General features: G+C 48.2%; 1 protein-coding gene and 1 long non-coding RNA gene across 3 annotated transcripts in view; one reads left to right on the forward strand and one right to left on the reverse strand.

Annotated features, from left to right (window-relative positions):
* LOC148125982 (BPI fold-containing family B member 6-like) overlaps nucleotides 1-13,677 on the reverse strand; it is a 47,756-nt gene that overhangs the window by 18,268 nt on the left and 15,811 nt on the right. For both annotated transcript variants that reach the window (XM_087931950.1, XM_087931951.1), the window contains exons 8-9: nucleotides 7,745-7,836; nucleotides 4,534-4,707 (exon numbers count right to left, since the gene is read on the reverse strand). In XM_087931950.1, the coding sequence (XP_087788076.1) occupies nucleotides 4,534-4,707; nucleotides 7,745-7,836 (266 nt within the window). The remainder of the gene's footprint in view (nucleotides 1-4,533; nucleotides 4,708-7,744; nucleotides 7,837-13,677) is intronic.
* LOC148125983 (uncharacterized) overlaps nucleotides 1-13,677 on the forward strand; it is a 352,312-nt gene that overhangs the window by 8,088 nt on the left and 330,547 nt on the right. The window lies entirely within an intron of this gene.

Here is a 13,677-nt window from a genome sequence, read left to right on the forward strand (position 1 = left end):
CCTTCCTTCTCCTTCTTTCTTTCTTCCCTCCCTCCCTCTGTTCATTCTTTCTTTCCCTCTTAAACATCAAGCTTCCTTCCTTCCTTCCTCCTTCTCTTCCTTCCTTCCTCTGTTCCTCCCTCCCTCCTTCCTTCCCTCCTGAAGATCAGACTTACTTACTTCATCCTTCCCTCTGTTCCTTCCTTCCTCCCCTTCCTTCCTTCCTCCTTCCTTCTCAACCTTCTTTCTTTCTTCCCTCCCTCCCTCTGTTCATTCTTTCTTTCCCTCTTAAACATCAAGCTTCCTTCCTTCCTTCCTCCTTCTCTTCCTTCCTTCCTCTGTTCCTCCCTCCCTCCTTCCTTCCTCTCCTGAAGATCAGACTTACTTACTTCATCCTTCCCTCTGTTCCTTCCCTCCTTCCTTCCTTCCTTCCTTCCTTCCTTCCTTCCTTCCTTCCTTCCTTCCTTCCTTCCTCCTTCCTTCTCAACCTTTCTTTCTTTCTTCCTCCCTCCTCTGTTCCTTCTTTCTTTCCCTCTTAAACATCAAGCTTCCTTCCTTCCTCCTTCTCTTCCTTCCTACCTCTGTTCCTTTCCTCCTTCCTTCCTTCCTTCCTCCTTCCTTCTCAACCTTCTTTCTTTCTTCCCTCCCTCCCTCTGTTCCTTCTTTCTTCCCTCTTAAACATCAAGCTTCCTTCCTTCCTTCCTCCTTCTCTTCCTTCCTACCTCTGTTCCTTCCTCCTTCCTTCCCTCCTGAAGATCAGACTTACTTACTTCATCCTTCCTTCCTTCCTTCCTTCCTCCTTCCTTCCTTCCTCCTTCCTTCCTTCCTTCCTTCTCAACCTTCTTTCTTTCTTCCCTCCCTCCCTCTGTTCCTTCTTTCTTTCCCTCTAAACATCAAGCTTCCTTCCTTCCTTCCTCCTTCTCTTCCTTCCTTCCTCTGTTCCTCCCTCCCTCCTTCCTTCCCTCCTGAAGATCAGACTTACTTACTTCATCCTTCCCTCTGTTCCTTCCTTCCTTCCTTCCTTCCTTCCTTCCTTCCTTCCTTCCTCCTTCCTTCCTTCCTCCTTCCTTCCTTCCTTCTCAACCTTCTTTCTTTCTTCCCTCCCTCCCTCTGTTCATTCTTTCTTTCCCTCTTAAACATCAAGCTTCCTTCCTTCCTTCCTCCTTCTCTTCCTTCCTTCCTCTGTTCCTCCCTCCCTCCTTCCTTCCCTCCTGAAGATCAGACTTACTTACTTCATCCTTCCCTCTGTTCCTTCCCTCCTTCCTTCCTTCCTTCTTCCTTCCTTTTCAACCTTCTTTCTTTCTTCCCTCCCTCCCTCTGTTCCTTCTTTCTTTCCCTCTTAAACATCAAGCTTCCTTCCTTCATTCCTCCTTCTCTTCCTTCCTACCTCTGTTCCTTCCCTCCTTCCTTCCTTCCTTCCTCCTTCCTTCTCAACCTTCTTTCTTTCTTCCCTCCCTCCCTCTGTTCCTTCTTTCTTTCCCTCTTAAACATCAAGCTTCCTTCCTTCATTCCTCCTTCTCTTCCTTTCTACCTCTGTTCCTCCCTCCTTCCTTCCTTCCCTCCTGAAGATCAGACTTACTTACTTCATCCTTCCCTCTGCTCCTTCCCTCCCTCCTTCCTTCCTTCCTTCCTTCCTTCCTCCTTCCTTCCTTCCTTCCTTCCTTCTCAACCTTCTTTCTTTCTTCCCTCCTCCCTCTGTTCATTCTTTCTTTCCCTCTTAAACATCAAGCTTCCTTCCTTCCTTCCTCCTTCTCTTCCTTCCTTCCTCTGTTCCTCCCTCCCTCCTTCCTTCCCTCCTGAAGATCAGACTTACTTACTTCATCCTTCCCTCTGTTCCTTCCTTCCTTCCTTCCTTCCTTCCTTCCTTCCTTCCTTCCTTCCTTCCTCCCTCCTTCCTTCCTTCCTCCTTCCTTCCTTCCTTCCTTCCTTCTCAACCTTCTTTCTTTCTTCCCTCCCTCCTCTGTTCATTCTTTTCTTTCCCTCTTAAACATCAAGCTTCCTTCCTTCCTTCCTCCTTCTCTTCCTTCCTTCCTCTGTTCCTCCCTCCCTCCTTCCTTCCCTCCTGAAGATCAGACTTACTTACTTCATCCTTCCCTCTGTTCCTTCCCTCCTTCCTTCCTTCCTTCTTCCTTCCTTTTCAACCTTCTTTCTTTCTTCCCTCCCTCCCTCTGTTCCTTCTTTCTTTCCCTCTTAAACATCAAGCTTCCTTCCTTCCTTCTTCTCTTCCTTCCTTCCTCTGTTCCTCCCTCCTCCTTCCTTCCCTCCTGAAGATCAGACTTACTTACTTCATCCTTCCCTCTGTTCCTTCCTTCCTTCCTTCCTTCCTTCCTTCCTTCCTTCCTTCCTTCCTTCCTTCCTCCTTCCTTCCTTCCTTCCTCCTTCCTTCTCAACCTTCTTTCTTTCTTCCCTCCCTCCCTCTGTTCCTTCTTTCTTTCCTCTTAAACATCAAGCTTCCTTCCTTCATTCCTCCTTCTCTTCCTTCCTTCCTCTGTTCCTCCCTCCTTCCTTCCTTCCCTCCTGAAGATCAGACTTACTTACTTCATCCTTCCCTCTGTTCCTTCCCTCCTTCCTTCCTTCCTTCCTTCCTTCCTTCCTTCCTTCCTTCCTTCCTTCCTCCTTCCTTCCTTCCTCCTTCCTTCTCAACCTTCTTTCTTTCTTCCCTCCCTCCCTCTGTTCCTTCTTTCTTTCCCTCTTAAACATCAAGCTTCCTTCCTTCATTCATCCTTCTCTTCCTTCCTACCTCTGTTCCTCCCTCCTTCCTTCCTCCTGAAGATCAGACTTACTTACTTCATCCTTCCCTCTTTTCCTTCCTTCCTTCCTTCCTTCCTTCCTTCCTTCCTTCCTTCCTCCTTCCTTCCTCTCCTCCTTCCTTCTCAACCTTTTTTTCTTTCTTCCCTCCCTCCTCTGTTCATTCTTTCTTTCCCTCTTAAACATCAAGCTTCCTTCCTTCCTTCCTCCTTCTCTCTTCCTTCCTTCCTCTGTTCCTCCTCCTCCTTCCTTCCCTCCTGAAGATCAGACTTACTTACTTCATCCTTCCCTCTGTTCCTTCCTCCCTCCTTCCTTCCTTCCTTCCTCCTTCCTTTTCAACCTTCTTTCTCTTCTTCCCTCCCTCCCTCTGCTCCTTCTTTCTTTCCTCTTAAACATCAAGCTTCCTTCATTCCTCCTTCTCTTCCTTCCTTCCTCGGTTCCTTCCTCCTTCCTTCCTTCCTTCTCCTTCCTTCTCAACCTTCTTTCTTTCTTCCTCCCCTCCTCCCTCTGTTCCTTCTTTCTTCCCTCTTAAACATCAAGCTTCCTTCATTCCTCCTTCTCTTCCTTCCTTCCTCTGTTCCTCCTCCCTCCTTCCTTCCCTCCTGAAGATCAGACTTACTTACTTCATCCTTCCCTCTGTTCCTTCCTTCCTTCCTCTTCCTTCCTTCCTTCCTTCCTTCCTTCCTTCCTTCCTTCCTTCCTCCTTCCTTCTCAACCTTCTTTCTTTCTTCCCTCCCTCCTCTGTTCATTCTTTCTTTCCCTCTTAAACATCAAGCTTCCTTCCTTCCTTCCTCCTTCTCTTCCTTCCTTCCTCTGTTCCTCCCTCCCTCCTTCCTTCCCTCCTGAAGATCAGACTTGCTTATTTCATCCTTCCCTCTGTTCCTTCCCTCTTCCTTCCTTCCTTCCTTCCTCCTTCCTTTTCAACCTTCTTTCTTTCTTCCCTCCCTCCCTCTGTTCCTTCTTTCTTTCCCTCTTAAACATCAAGCTTCCTTCCTTCATTCCTCCTTCTCTTCCTTCCTACCTCTGTTCCTTCCCTCCTTCCTTCCTTCCTTCCTCCTTCCTTCTCAACCTTCTTTCTTTCTTCCCTCCCTCCCTCCCTCTGTTCCTTCTTTTCTTTTCCTCTTAAACATCAAGCTTCCTTCATTCCTCCTCTCTCTTCCTTCCTTCCTCTGTTCCTCCCTCCTCCTTCCTTCCCTCCTGAAGATCAGACTTCTTACTTCATCCTTCCTCCTTCCTTCCTTCCTTCCTTCCTTCCTTCCTTCCTTCCTCCTTCCTTCTCAACCTTCTTTCTTTCTTTGCTCCCTCCCTCTGTTCCTTCTTTCTTTCCTCTTAAACATCAAGCTTCCTTCCTTCATTCCTCCTCTTCCTTCCTTCCTCTGTTCCTCCCTCCTTCCTTCCTTCCTCCTGAAGATCAGACTGACTTACTTTCATCCTTCCCTCTGTTCCTTCCCTCCTTCCTTCCTTCCTTCCTGCCTTCTTTTCTTCCTTCCTTCTTTTCTTCCTTCTTTTCTTCCTTCCTTCCTTCCTTCTTTCTTCCTTCCTTCCTTCCTTCCTTCCTTCCTTCCTTCCTTCCTTCCTTCCTTCCTCCTCCTCCTGTCTCTCTTCTCTCCCTCCTTCCTTCCTTCCTTCCTTCCTTCCTTCCTTCCTTCCTTCCTTCCTTCCTTCTCTTCCTCACCTTTTTGGCTTTGTCTCCCATACCCCAAGCTAAGAGTCAACCTCCCAACAGCCAAAGACTAAGAGGGAACCACCCCATATCCATGAATCCAAAGGGGCCATCCCGAATTTAGGAATGCGTCCTTCAGTCACCTTCACTTTGGTCAGGACAGTGTTGAGCTGGGGCTGGACCAAGGTGAAGAGAGCATTGAGAGCACTTGCAGGCATGTAGACCACCGACATGCCTTCCTTTCGGGGTGGCAAGTCATCGGGGAGCGGATCACAGTCGTTCTGTATTACTTCTCCATTTTTCTTTTCTACTTTCACCTAGAACAGGAAGCAAAGACACCAGCATTGTCATCAGTCCATAAGCAAGTCAAACTTGCCCCAGGGTACACATGGCGGAGTGGGTGTGGCTAGGGTGGTCATGTGACTGGGTGGGTGTGGCCAGCTCAACATTGCTTCTTTGCCTTAATTACCTAAAAAATATATATATAATATGCCCAAAAGTTGTTTATTATTTCATGCATTTAATACCGAAAGAAAAGTGTCAGCCTCCAAGTATCCTTCTTCCGCTAGACTGCCCTAGAAATGGGGGAGGGAAGAATAATTGGGCTTTGGTGGGGGAGGGGAAGAGTGCTGGAGGCTTAAGTTGATGAAATGTAAAAGTTGGGATGTTTCCTTGACTATGCCTACTTGCTTACTGTGCAGAGGTAGCCTCTTATCTGTCTATGCCAGTGATGGCTAACCTATGACACGCGTGTCACTCGTGACACGCCGAGGCACTTGGACTGACACGCTGTTGGCGTGGGGAAAACCTGCACGTTGAGAGGCTGCCTGTGCTCGGCTCCAATCCCTGCTGCCTGCTTGTGGCGTGGAGGCGTGGTGTCACCGCTGCCACGAGATCTTTGCAGCAGAGAACCAGTTTTAACCGCCATAAACTGAGGTTGGTCGGTTTCATTACCTCTGGAACGCTACAGGAGGAAAGGAGATCCATGAGGTTCACAGCCCTGTAAGGTGGCCTTCCGATCCCCACATCCTGCACCTGCAGCCCTGAGACCAGGGAGACAGGTTTCACAGCCCTGTGGGATCCCCCAGCCTGGTCCCTGTCATAAACCGAATTATTGATATTTCTCGAAGTGACACACGACCCGAGGAAGGCTACCCTTTTTCCTGATTTTCGACACACCAAGCTGAAAAGGTTAGCCATCATCACTGGTCTATGCCAAGGTCAACCCTCTTGGCATACCAGATGTCCGAAATGCCTCCTGAAGATGCCCCACGTGACATTCTACACACCTCAGATTGGATGGCCAATTTGAACTGTTGGGGGTGGGAACATGGGATAACTTTCTAGATTTCTTTTGCGCCCGTTGCCTCAGACCTTGTATTCTTCTGGTGCTGCCACTTCAACTCCCAGGAAAAGTCCTTTCCTCTATAACCATGGAGTCTAGGGTTGTTTTTCTTGGGTGGAGCCTCAACCTGACATAAAGACTGGGCGAAACCAGGCTTAATAGCAGCGACTGTGAGAGGGATCTTGGAGTCTTAGTGGAGTTTCTGGTGAGTTAGGTGATTCTCATTCTTTGGGAATTAATAGCTAGTGGCTATGCTATATTTGATTTTCTCAATGGCTCTCCCTCGCAAACACTGAGTGGATTGTTTATCTAGTTTGCCACACTATTACCAGGTGTGAAATTCTCTTGGCTGAATGCCCAGAAAGGGGAGGGGAGAGCCTCAAAAAGGTGTTGTTTTTTTATTCTAGTCTTTCTGAGGTTATTGGGGACTATTGCAGCCCTGCAGAGACTTAGCGAGGGACTCTCCCAAGCCCCTGTGAGCCCCCAGCATCCCACCCCTGGTTTAGAGGGGTGCAGAGGTCACCCCCAACTTGGTTCTGTGCTTGGACATCTGATCTTTTATTCTGGGCTTCTTCTCCCTGAACCTCAGACAACAGTGCCTACAATGCAGTCCTTTCTTGATGGCTGGAAAGAAGCCAGAATCTCAGGCATCCCATAATTCTGTTTGTTGCTTCTCTACCTCTTGCCCTGGAAAGCAAGGTTTGGGGTTTGGGGACCAAGTCTTGAGACCTTAGCTCCTGGTCCTGGACATATGACCCGGTACTTTTAATTGCCTGGCTCCCACACTTCCGAGATCGTCTAAGGGAACCTTCCTTCCCATCCAACCACACTTCTGTTGGAAGCTCATAAGTCCTTCTGCAACCGGACTCTGTAGACACCAGGTGGCCCAGCTGACCCAGAGCCTGTGAGAAGGCCATGCCCAAACTATGGGAAGGAAGAGTTGTCAAGAGTTAGTAGCTGAGCTCAATCCCCATGCCAAGCTAATGAAGAACCCTTCGGGTTGCATAGCAATTGGAAGTCACCCTAGAAAGGTGACTGTAGAATAGAACAGGGATAGGATAGGATAGGATAGGATACAATAGGATAGGATGGGGGTGGGGTGGGGTGGGGTGAGGTGGGATGGGACGGGATGGGATAGGGTAGGGTGGGTAGGGTAGGGTAGGGATAGAGGGTTAGGGTAGGGTAGGAGTAGGGTAGGGTAGGATAGGATAGGATAGGGACTAGGAGAGGAGAGGAGAAAAGAGAGGGAGAAGAGAAATGAGAGGAGAGAGGGAGGAGAGGGAGGAGAGGAGAGGAGAGGAGAAAAGAAGAGAGTGGAGAGGATGAAGAGAAGAGAAGAAGAAGAGAAGAGAAGAGAAGAGAAGAGAAGAGAGAAGAGAAGAGAAGAAGAAAAGAGTAGAGTAGAGTAGAGTAGAGTAGAGTAGAATAGAATAGAATAGAATAGAATAGAATAGAATAGAATAGAACAGAACAGAACAGAAAAAGAGTAGAGTAGAGTAGAGTAGAGTAGAATAGAATAGAATAGAATAGAATAGAATAGAATAGAATAGGGAATAGGAAGGGAGGGGAGGGGAGGGGAGAGGACAGAAGAGAAGGGAAGGGAAGGAAAAGGAAAGGAAGGGAAGGGAAAGAATTGGAAGGGACCTTGGAGGTCTTTTAGTCCAACCCCCTGCCCAGGCAGGAGACCCTAACCCTAGACCATTCCAGACAGATGCCTGTCCAATCCCTTCTTGAAAACCTCCAGTGGTGGAAAACACCGACAACCTCTGAAGTCAAGCCGTTCCCCTGGTTAATTGTTCGAATCATCAGAATCAAACTCCTATAGCACAGACGTTTCCCTGGCATTTTTGTTTTTCTAGTAGGGTGAAGTGACCACTGATCTTTTAGAACAGCTGGTTGACCTAATTGGGGAGGAGATGTTCTTGGGTCAAACGTTACCCCCAACATCGTGCCCCTGGTTAAAAAAAAAATAGGGGGATGTGATCAATAACATATCCAACCACTCTTACCTTGAGATCAATGTTGATGTAACTTGGGTGGACCTGTGGTTTTTCCGCCACTTCGTATGAAATATATCCACTAGTCCCTATGGGTTTCTTTGCTAGGAAAGATACAGAAATTGTGTCGAGGCATTGCGTTAAAATAGGGTTTCTTCCAGCAGTTCCTCAAACCAGATATAACTACCGCACCTTCCAGGAGGCGCTATTTCCGCCAGCGACATCTTGGGAGTTATCAACTGGGAGTTGCAAGGTTACATGCAACCCAGTAGTGGTGTGCAGCTGGTTCAACCCAGTTCTCACCAGTTTGGATGAACCGGTAGCAAGGATTTGATGTGGGTTGCCGAACCGGTAGTAACTTCTGGCTGGCCATGCCCCCAACCCGGTCGCCCAGTTGCCGCTCGCTCACTTACTCCACCTGCCCAATGCCCGATGCTCACTCTCCCCATCCGCCTAATGCTCGCCCACCCAGTCACTCCTTAAGGTTTTTACCTCCCAACAATCAGCTGTTCCCCTCACTTCTTACTGCTTTGCCCTGGGCTTCCCCGGAGGCCCAGGAAGGCAAAAATGGAGGAAGGGGTTCAGCCCAGGGTCGCTTCCTGGGAGCAAAATGCCCCGCCAGAGCCTCCCCTGAGACCAAGAAGACCAAGAAGGGGTGGAGATGATGGAAAAAAAGCCACACCCACCCAATCACATGTCCATGCCCACCTAGACACGCCCACCTAGACACACCCACAGAAACGGTAGTAAAAAAAAATGTGGAGAAATGTGGAGAAACTAGAAGAGAGGTCAGCAACCTGCAGCTCTGGAGCCGCATGTGGCTCTTTCATCCCTCTGCTGAGGCTCCCTGTTGACAGTCAGTAAAAGGAAAAAGGATGCTGCACTAGGAGGAGACTCTATAGTGGGGGAAATGGACTTTCAGTCAGCAGAGGAAAAAGGATGTCATGCTAGGAGGAGACTCTATGGTGGGGGAACTGGACTTCCAGTCAGCAGAGCAAAAAGGACGTCGTGCTAGGAGGAGAGTCTATGGTGGGGAAACTACACTTCCATTCAGCAGAGGAAAAAGGACATCGTGCTAGGAGGAGACTCTATGGTGGGGAAACCACACTTCCATTCAGCAGAGGAAACAGGACATCATGCTAGGAGGAGACTCTATGGTGGGGAAACCACACTTCCATTCAGCAGAGGAAACAGGACATCATGCTAGGAGGAGACTCTATGGTGGGGGAACCGGACTTCCATTCAGCAGAGGAAAAAGGATGTCATGCTAGGAGGAGACTCTATGGTGGGGGAACTGGACTTTTGGTCAGCTGAGGAAAAAGGATGTCGTGCATAGGAGGAGAGTCTATGGTGGGAAACCACACTTCCATTCAGCAGAGGAAACAGGACATCATGCTAGGAGGAGACTCTATGGTGGGGGAACCGGACTTCCATTCAGCAGAGGAAAAAGGATGTCATGCTAGGAGGAGACTCTATGGTGGGGGGGAACTGGACTTTTGGTCAGTTGAGGAAAAAGGATGTCGCTAGGAGGAGAGTCTATGGTGGGGAAGTGGACTTCCATTCAGCAGAGGAAACAGGACATCATGCTAGGAGGAGACTCTATGGTGGGGAACCGGACTTCCATTCAGCAGAGGAAAAAGGACGCCATGCTAGGAGAAGACTCTATGGTGGGGAAACCACACTTCCATTCAGCAGAGGAAAAAGGACATCATGCTAGGAAGAGACTATGGTGGGGAACCGGACTTCCATTCAGCAGAGGAAAAAGGATGTCATGCTAGGAGGAGACTCTATGGTGGGGGGAACTGGACTTTTGGTCAGTTGAGGAAACAGGACACCATGCTAGGAGGAGACTCTATGGTGGGGGAACCGGACTTCCATTCAGCAGAGGAAAAAGGACATCGTGCTAGGAGGAGACTCTATGGTGGGGGAACCGGACTTCCAGTCAGCTCCAGAATTGAATGGGGGCTTCCGGTTAGAACCTTTGTGGCTCTTTGAGTGTTTAAGGTTGCTGACCCCTGGACTAGAAAGAGGCCATGTACAAGATTCTGAGATATGGCTCTTGTTTCAGTTTTTTGGAAAAAGAACCATTTGGATTCTCACTTACTAATTCTCTAATTCAACCATTTCAATCCTGTGAGCTTTTCTGGGACATAAACTGAATTCTGTGCAACAGTGGGATTCTCTGGCCACCAAGTCCCTAAGCCAACATCTCTAAAGTTTAGGAAGAAGCGGCTTGGAATTTTTCTTCTTCGTGTCTTATCCAAACCTTCCTAAAATTGACAGGATCCAACGCTCTTATTTCACCTTAGAGGACATCCCCAGTGGAACAACCTCAGCACATTCCCCCCTCCCCCACTCCATCCAGGACCCCCACCCATTGCAAAGAGCAAAAGTCAACCGAACAGTTGACTGTGGAAAGAGGGTCTTCAGATCGCCTTCTCCCCAAAGAAGTAGGAAAAACTCAAAACGTTGGTCTTGGGGGTGCTAGGGTATCCCCAGACTGTCTGCTGCAGCCCTCCAGAAGGTCAAGGCATCTGGCGGTAGCCGCCACCGCCAACACCCAAGCTCCACCCACCTGTTCCCTTTCTCTTGGACAAGTTGGTTCCATTCTCACCTTTTGGCCTGAGGTCAGAGGTGATGGCATGATGGGAGCTAGCATGGTGGAAGAGAACAGCCCAACTCCAGCTAAGCTGCCTTAAATTCAGCTGTCAACTGCCACTATATGCTTGCTTGGGCTCTATGCAGTGACAGACTGTCATGAACTGGGGGGTGGGGAGTAGAATAGAGTGGAATGGAATGGAACAGGACAGGACAGGACAGAACAGAAAGAAAATATGGAAGGGAAGGGGAGGGGAGGGGAGGGGAGAGGAGGGGAGAAGAGAAGAGAAGAGAAGAAAAGAGAAAGAAGAGAAGAGAAAAGAAAACAGAAGAGAGAAGAGAAGAGAATATACAAGGGAAGGAAGAAGAGAAGAGAGAAGAGAAGAGAAGAGAAGAGAAGAGAGAAGAAACAGAAGAGAGAAGAGAAGAAAATAGAGAAGAGAAGAGAAGAGAAGAGAAGAGAAGAGAAGAGAGAAGAAAACAGAAGAGAGAAGAGAAGAGAAGAGAATATACAAGGAGAAGAGAAGAAGATAGAGAAGAGAAGAGAAGAGAGAAGAAAAAGAAGAGAGAGAAGAGAAGAGAGAGAAGAGAGAGAAGAGAAGAGAAGAGAAGAGAAGAGAGAAGAAAACAGAAGAGAGAAGAGAAGAGAAGAGAATATACAAGGGAAGAGAAGAGAAGAGAAAATATAGAAGGAAGGGAAGGGAAGGGAAGGAAGGAAGAGAAGAGAAGAGAAGAGAAGAGAAGAGAAGAGAAGAGAAAGAGAAGAGAAGAGAAAAGAAGAGAGAAGAAAACAGAAGAGAGAAGAGAATGGAATAGAAAAGAAGAGAAGAGAAGAGAAGAGAAGAGAAGAGAAGAGAAGAGAAGAGAAGAGAAGAGAAGAGAAATATGGAATGGAACAGAACAGACAGACAGAACAGAATAGAAAATAGAAAGGAAGGGAAGAGAAGAGAGGAGGGGAGGGGAGAAAAGAGGAGAAGAGAAGAGAAGATATGGAATGGAATGGAATGGAATGGAATAACAGAGTTGGAAGGGACCTTGGAGGTCTTCTAGTCCAACTCCCTGCTTAGGCAGGAAACCCTACACTTCTCCAGACAGTTACCCAACCTCTTTTTAAAACCTTCCAGTGTGGGAGCATTTACAACCTCTGGAGGCCAGTTGTTCCACTGGTTAATTGTTCTGACTCAGAAAATCTCTCCTTAGTTCAAAGTTGCTTCTCTCCTTGGTGAGTTTCCCACCCATCGCTTCTTGTCCTGCCCTCAGGGGCTTTTGGAGAATAGCTTGACTTCCTCTTCTTTGGGGCAGCCCCCTGAGTTACAGCCTCTTACTTTCATTTCCCCAGGAAATGCTTGGGGGAATGAAAGTAAGTGCGGTATCTCCTTGAGAGGCTGCCTCAAGGTCACCCAGCTGGAAGAAGGAGGGCAGGGTGCCTACCAAATGGTTGCTCGGGCTGACCATCACGAAAACCTCTTGCCTGGACCTGACTGGTTATACTGGGGTGGGCAATGAGGGACAGTTTGGGGAAGGAAAAGTAGAAAATAGAAATTTTGGCACACAATTTTCAGTTCCGGCTTTGCACTCTTGCAATACACTTGATCTCTAATAAACTACCCTGTTTCCCCGAAAATACAACCTTCCCCGAAAGTAAGTCCTAGCTTGATTTTTACACATGCACCCAATATAAGCCCTACCCCCTCAAAAAAGCCCTAATTAAGACCCCACCCACTCCAGAGTGCACGGGTAAAAATTAAGCTTAGGGTGGGGATAGGGGAAGGAGTGGAGCTGCCCTACTACTTACCTTTGGACAGTTGTAGCCAGGCCTCACTTTTTGCACACCCGACACCTGCCTGGACGGCCCATTTCTTCTGCATCAGGCAAGGTTTTCCTGAAGGCCTCTGGAGCTGAGAACAAAGCTCTGGATCGATCCAGAGTTCTGCTATTGCCTGCAGAGGCCTTCGTGAAAGTCGTGCTGGCTTCAAAAGAAGACGTCCCTGATGGCTTCTGACAGCGAAAAGGAGGCCGGGGTGACACACTAAGTGAGTGAATAACGCCCCCCAAAATAAGACCTAGTGCCTTTTGGGTGGCAAAATATATATATATAAGACAAGGTCTTATTTTGGGGGAAACATGGTATATATTTTCCTCAACAAAGCGGACCAAGGATGGTTTCTGTTTACAGATTTAAGTTGGGGCAGGTCTGACCAAAACAAAGAGACTCACCCATCATTTCTTCAAATGCTTCTGCCTGCTTGCCCACAATTATGTCGGCTGCTGGGCACAACTGGAAGGCAAGGAGACAGAAAGGAGACATGGTTGGTCAAGAACAGCAGAGGCCTGAGCGAGATCTTCTTGGGCGGGTGTGTGTGTGGGTGCGCAGGGGGAGACAATGGGGGGGGCAAACCCCCATCTTGCAGACAGTCTTCGGGCCTGACCTCTCTGCCCTGTGCCCACCAACCACACCAGCCAGCAAGCTAGCATCAAGCCAGCATTGAAAGGCAAAGGGCCCCAGGGGTGGGATTCACATTTTTTTAACAACGGGTTATGTGAGCGTGGCTTAGTTTGTGGGTGTGGTTTGCTGGCTGGGCGGGGCTTGGTGGTCACATGACCGGCTGGGCATGGCTTGGTGGTCATGTGACTGTGTGGGCACGACCAACTCAATGTCACTCACCTCAAGGGGTGCCTCACCTGGCCCCTCCCTTCCCTGCCATTCCTTGTCACACCCAGCTTCAACTTATCTACAGTTCTGTAAAAATGTTGTTCACCTTTTTTTTCTGACTTTATTATCTACATACTATAGATGTACTTTCATGGACCACTGAAAAGAGGAAATGGCTCACAGGCTTTACTCAAGAGTTGATAGGCAACAGGCTTTTAAGGGGCTGCCACTAAGAAGAAGGGGGACAATGTATTTTCCAAAGACGCAGAAGGCAAACAAGAAGCGATGGATGGAAACCGAACAGAGAGAGAAGCAACCTAAGACGAAGGAGAAACTTCTTGACCGTGAGGACAATTAACAGTAGAAATAGCTTGACCCTGCCCCCTTCTTTATGACAGACCCTCAAATACTGGGATCCTGCTGACCTGTGACCCCCTTTGTCCTTCTTTTTTTTTCTGGGGAAGGAAAAGTAGAAAATAGAAATTTTGGCACACAATTTTCAGTTCCGGCTTTGCACTCTTGCAATACGCTTGATCTCTAATAAACTACCTTGTTTCCCCAAAAATACGACCTTCCCCGAAAGTAAGTCCTAGCTTGATTTTTACACATGCACCCAATATAAGCCCTACCCCCTCAAAAAAAAGCCCTAATTAAGACCCCACCCACTCCAGAGTGCACGGGTAAAAATTAAGCT

This window comes from Pseudonaja textilis, chromosome 3, assembly GCF_049901715.1.
Source record: "Pseudonaja textilis isolate UNSWEBS1 chromosome 3, rPseTex1.2, whole genome shotgun sequence".
In the NCBI taxonomy this organism is placed as follows: Eukaryota; Metazoa; Chordata; class Lepidosauria; order Squamata; family Elapidae; genus Pseudonaja; species Pseudonaja textilis.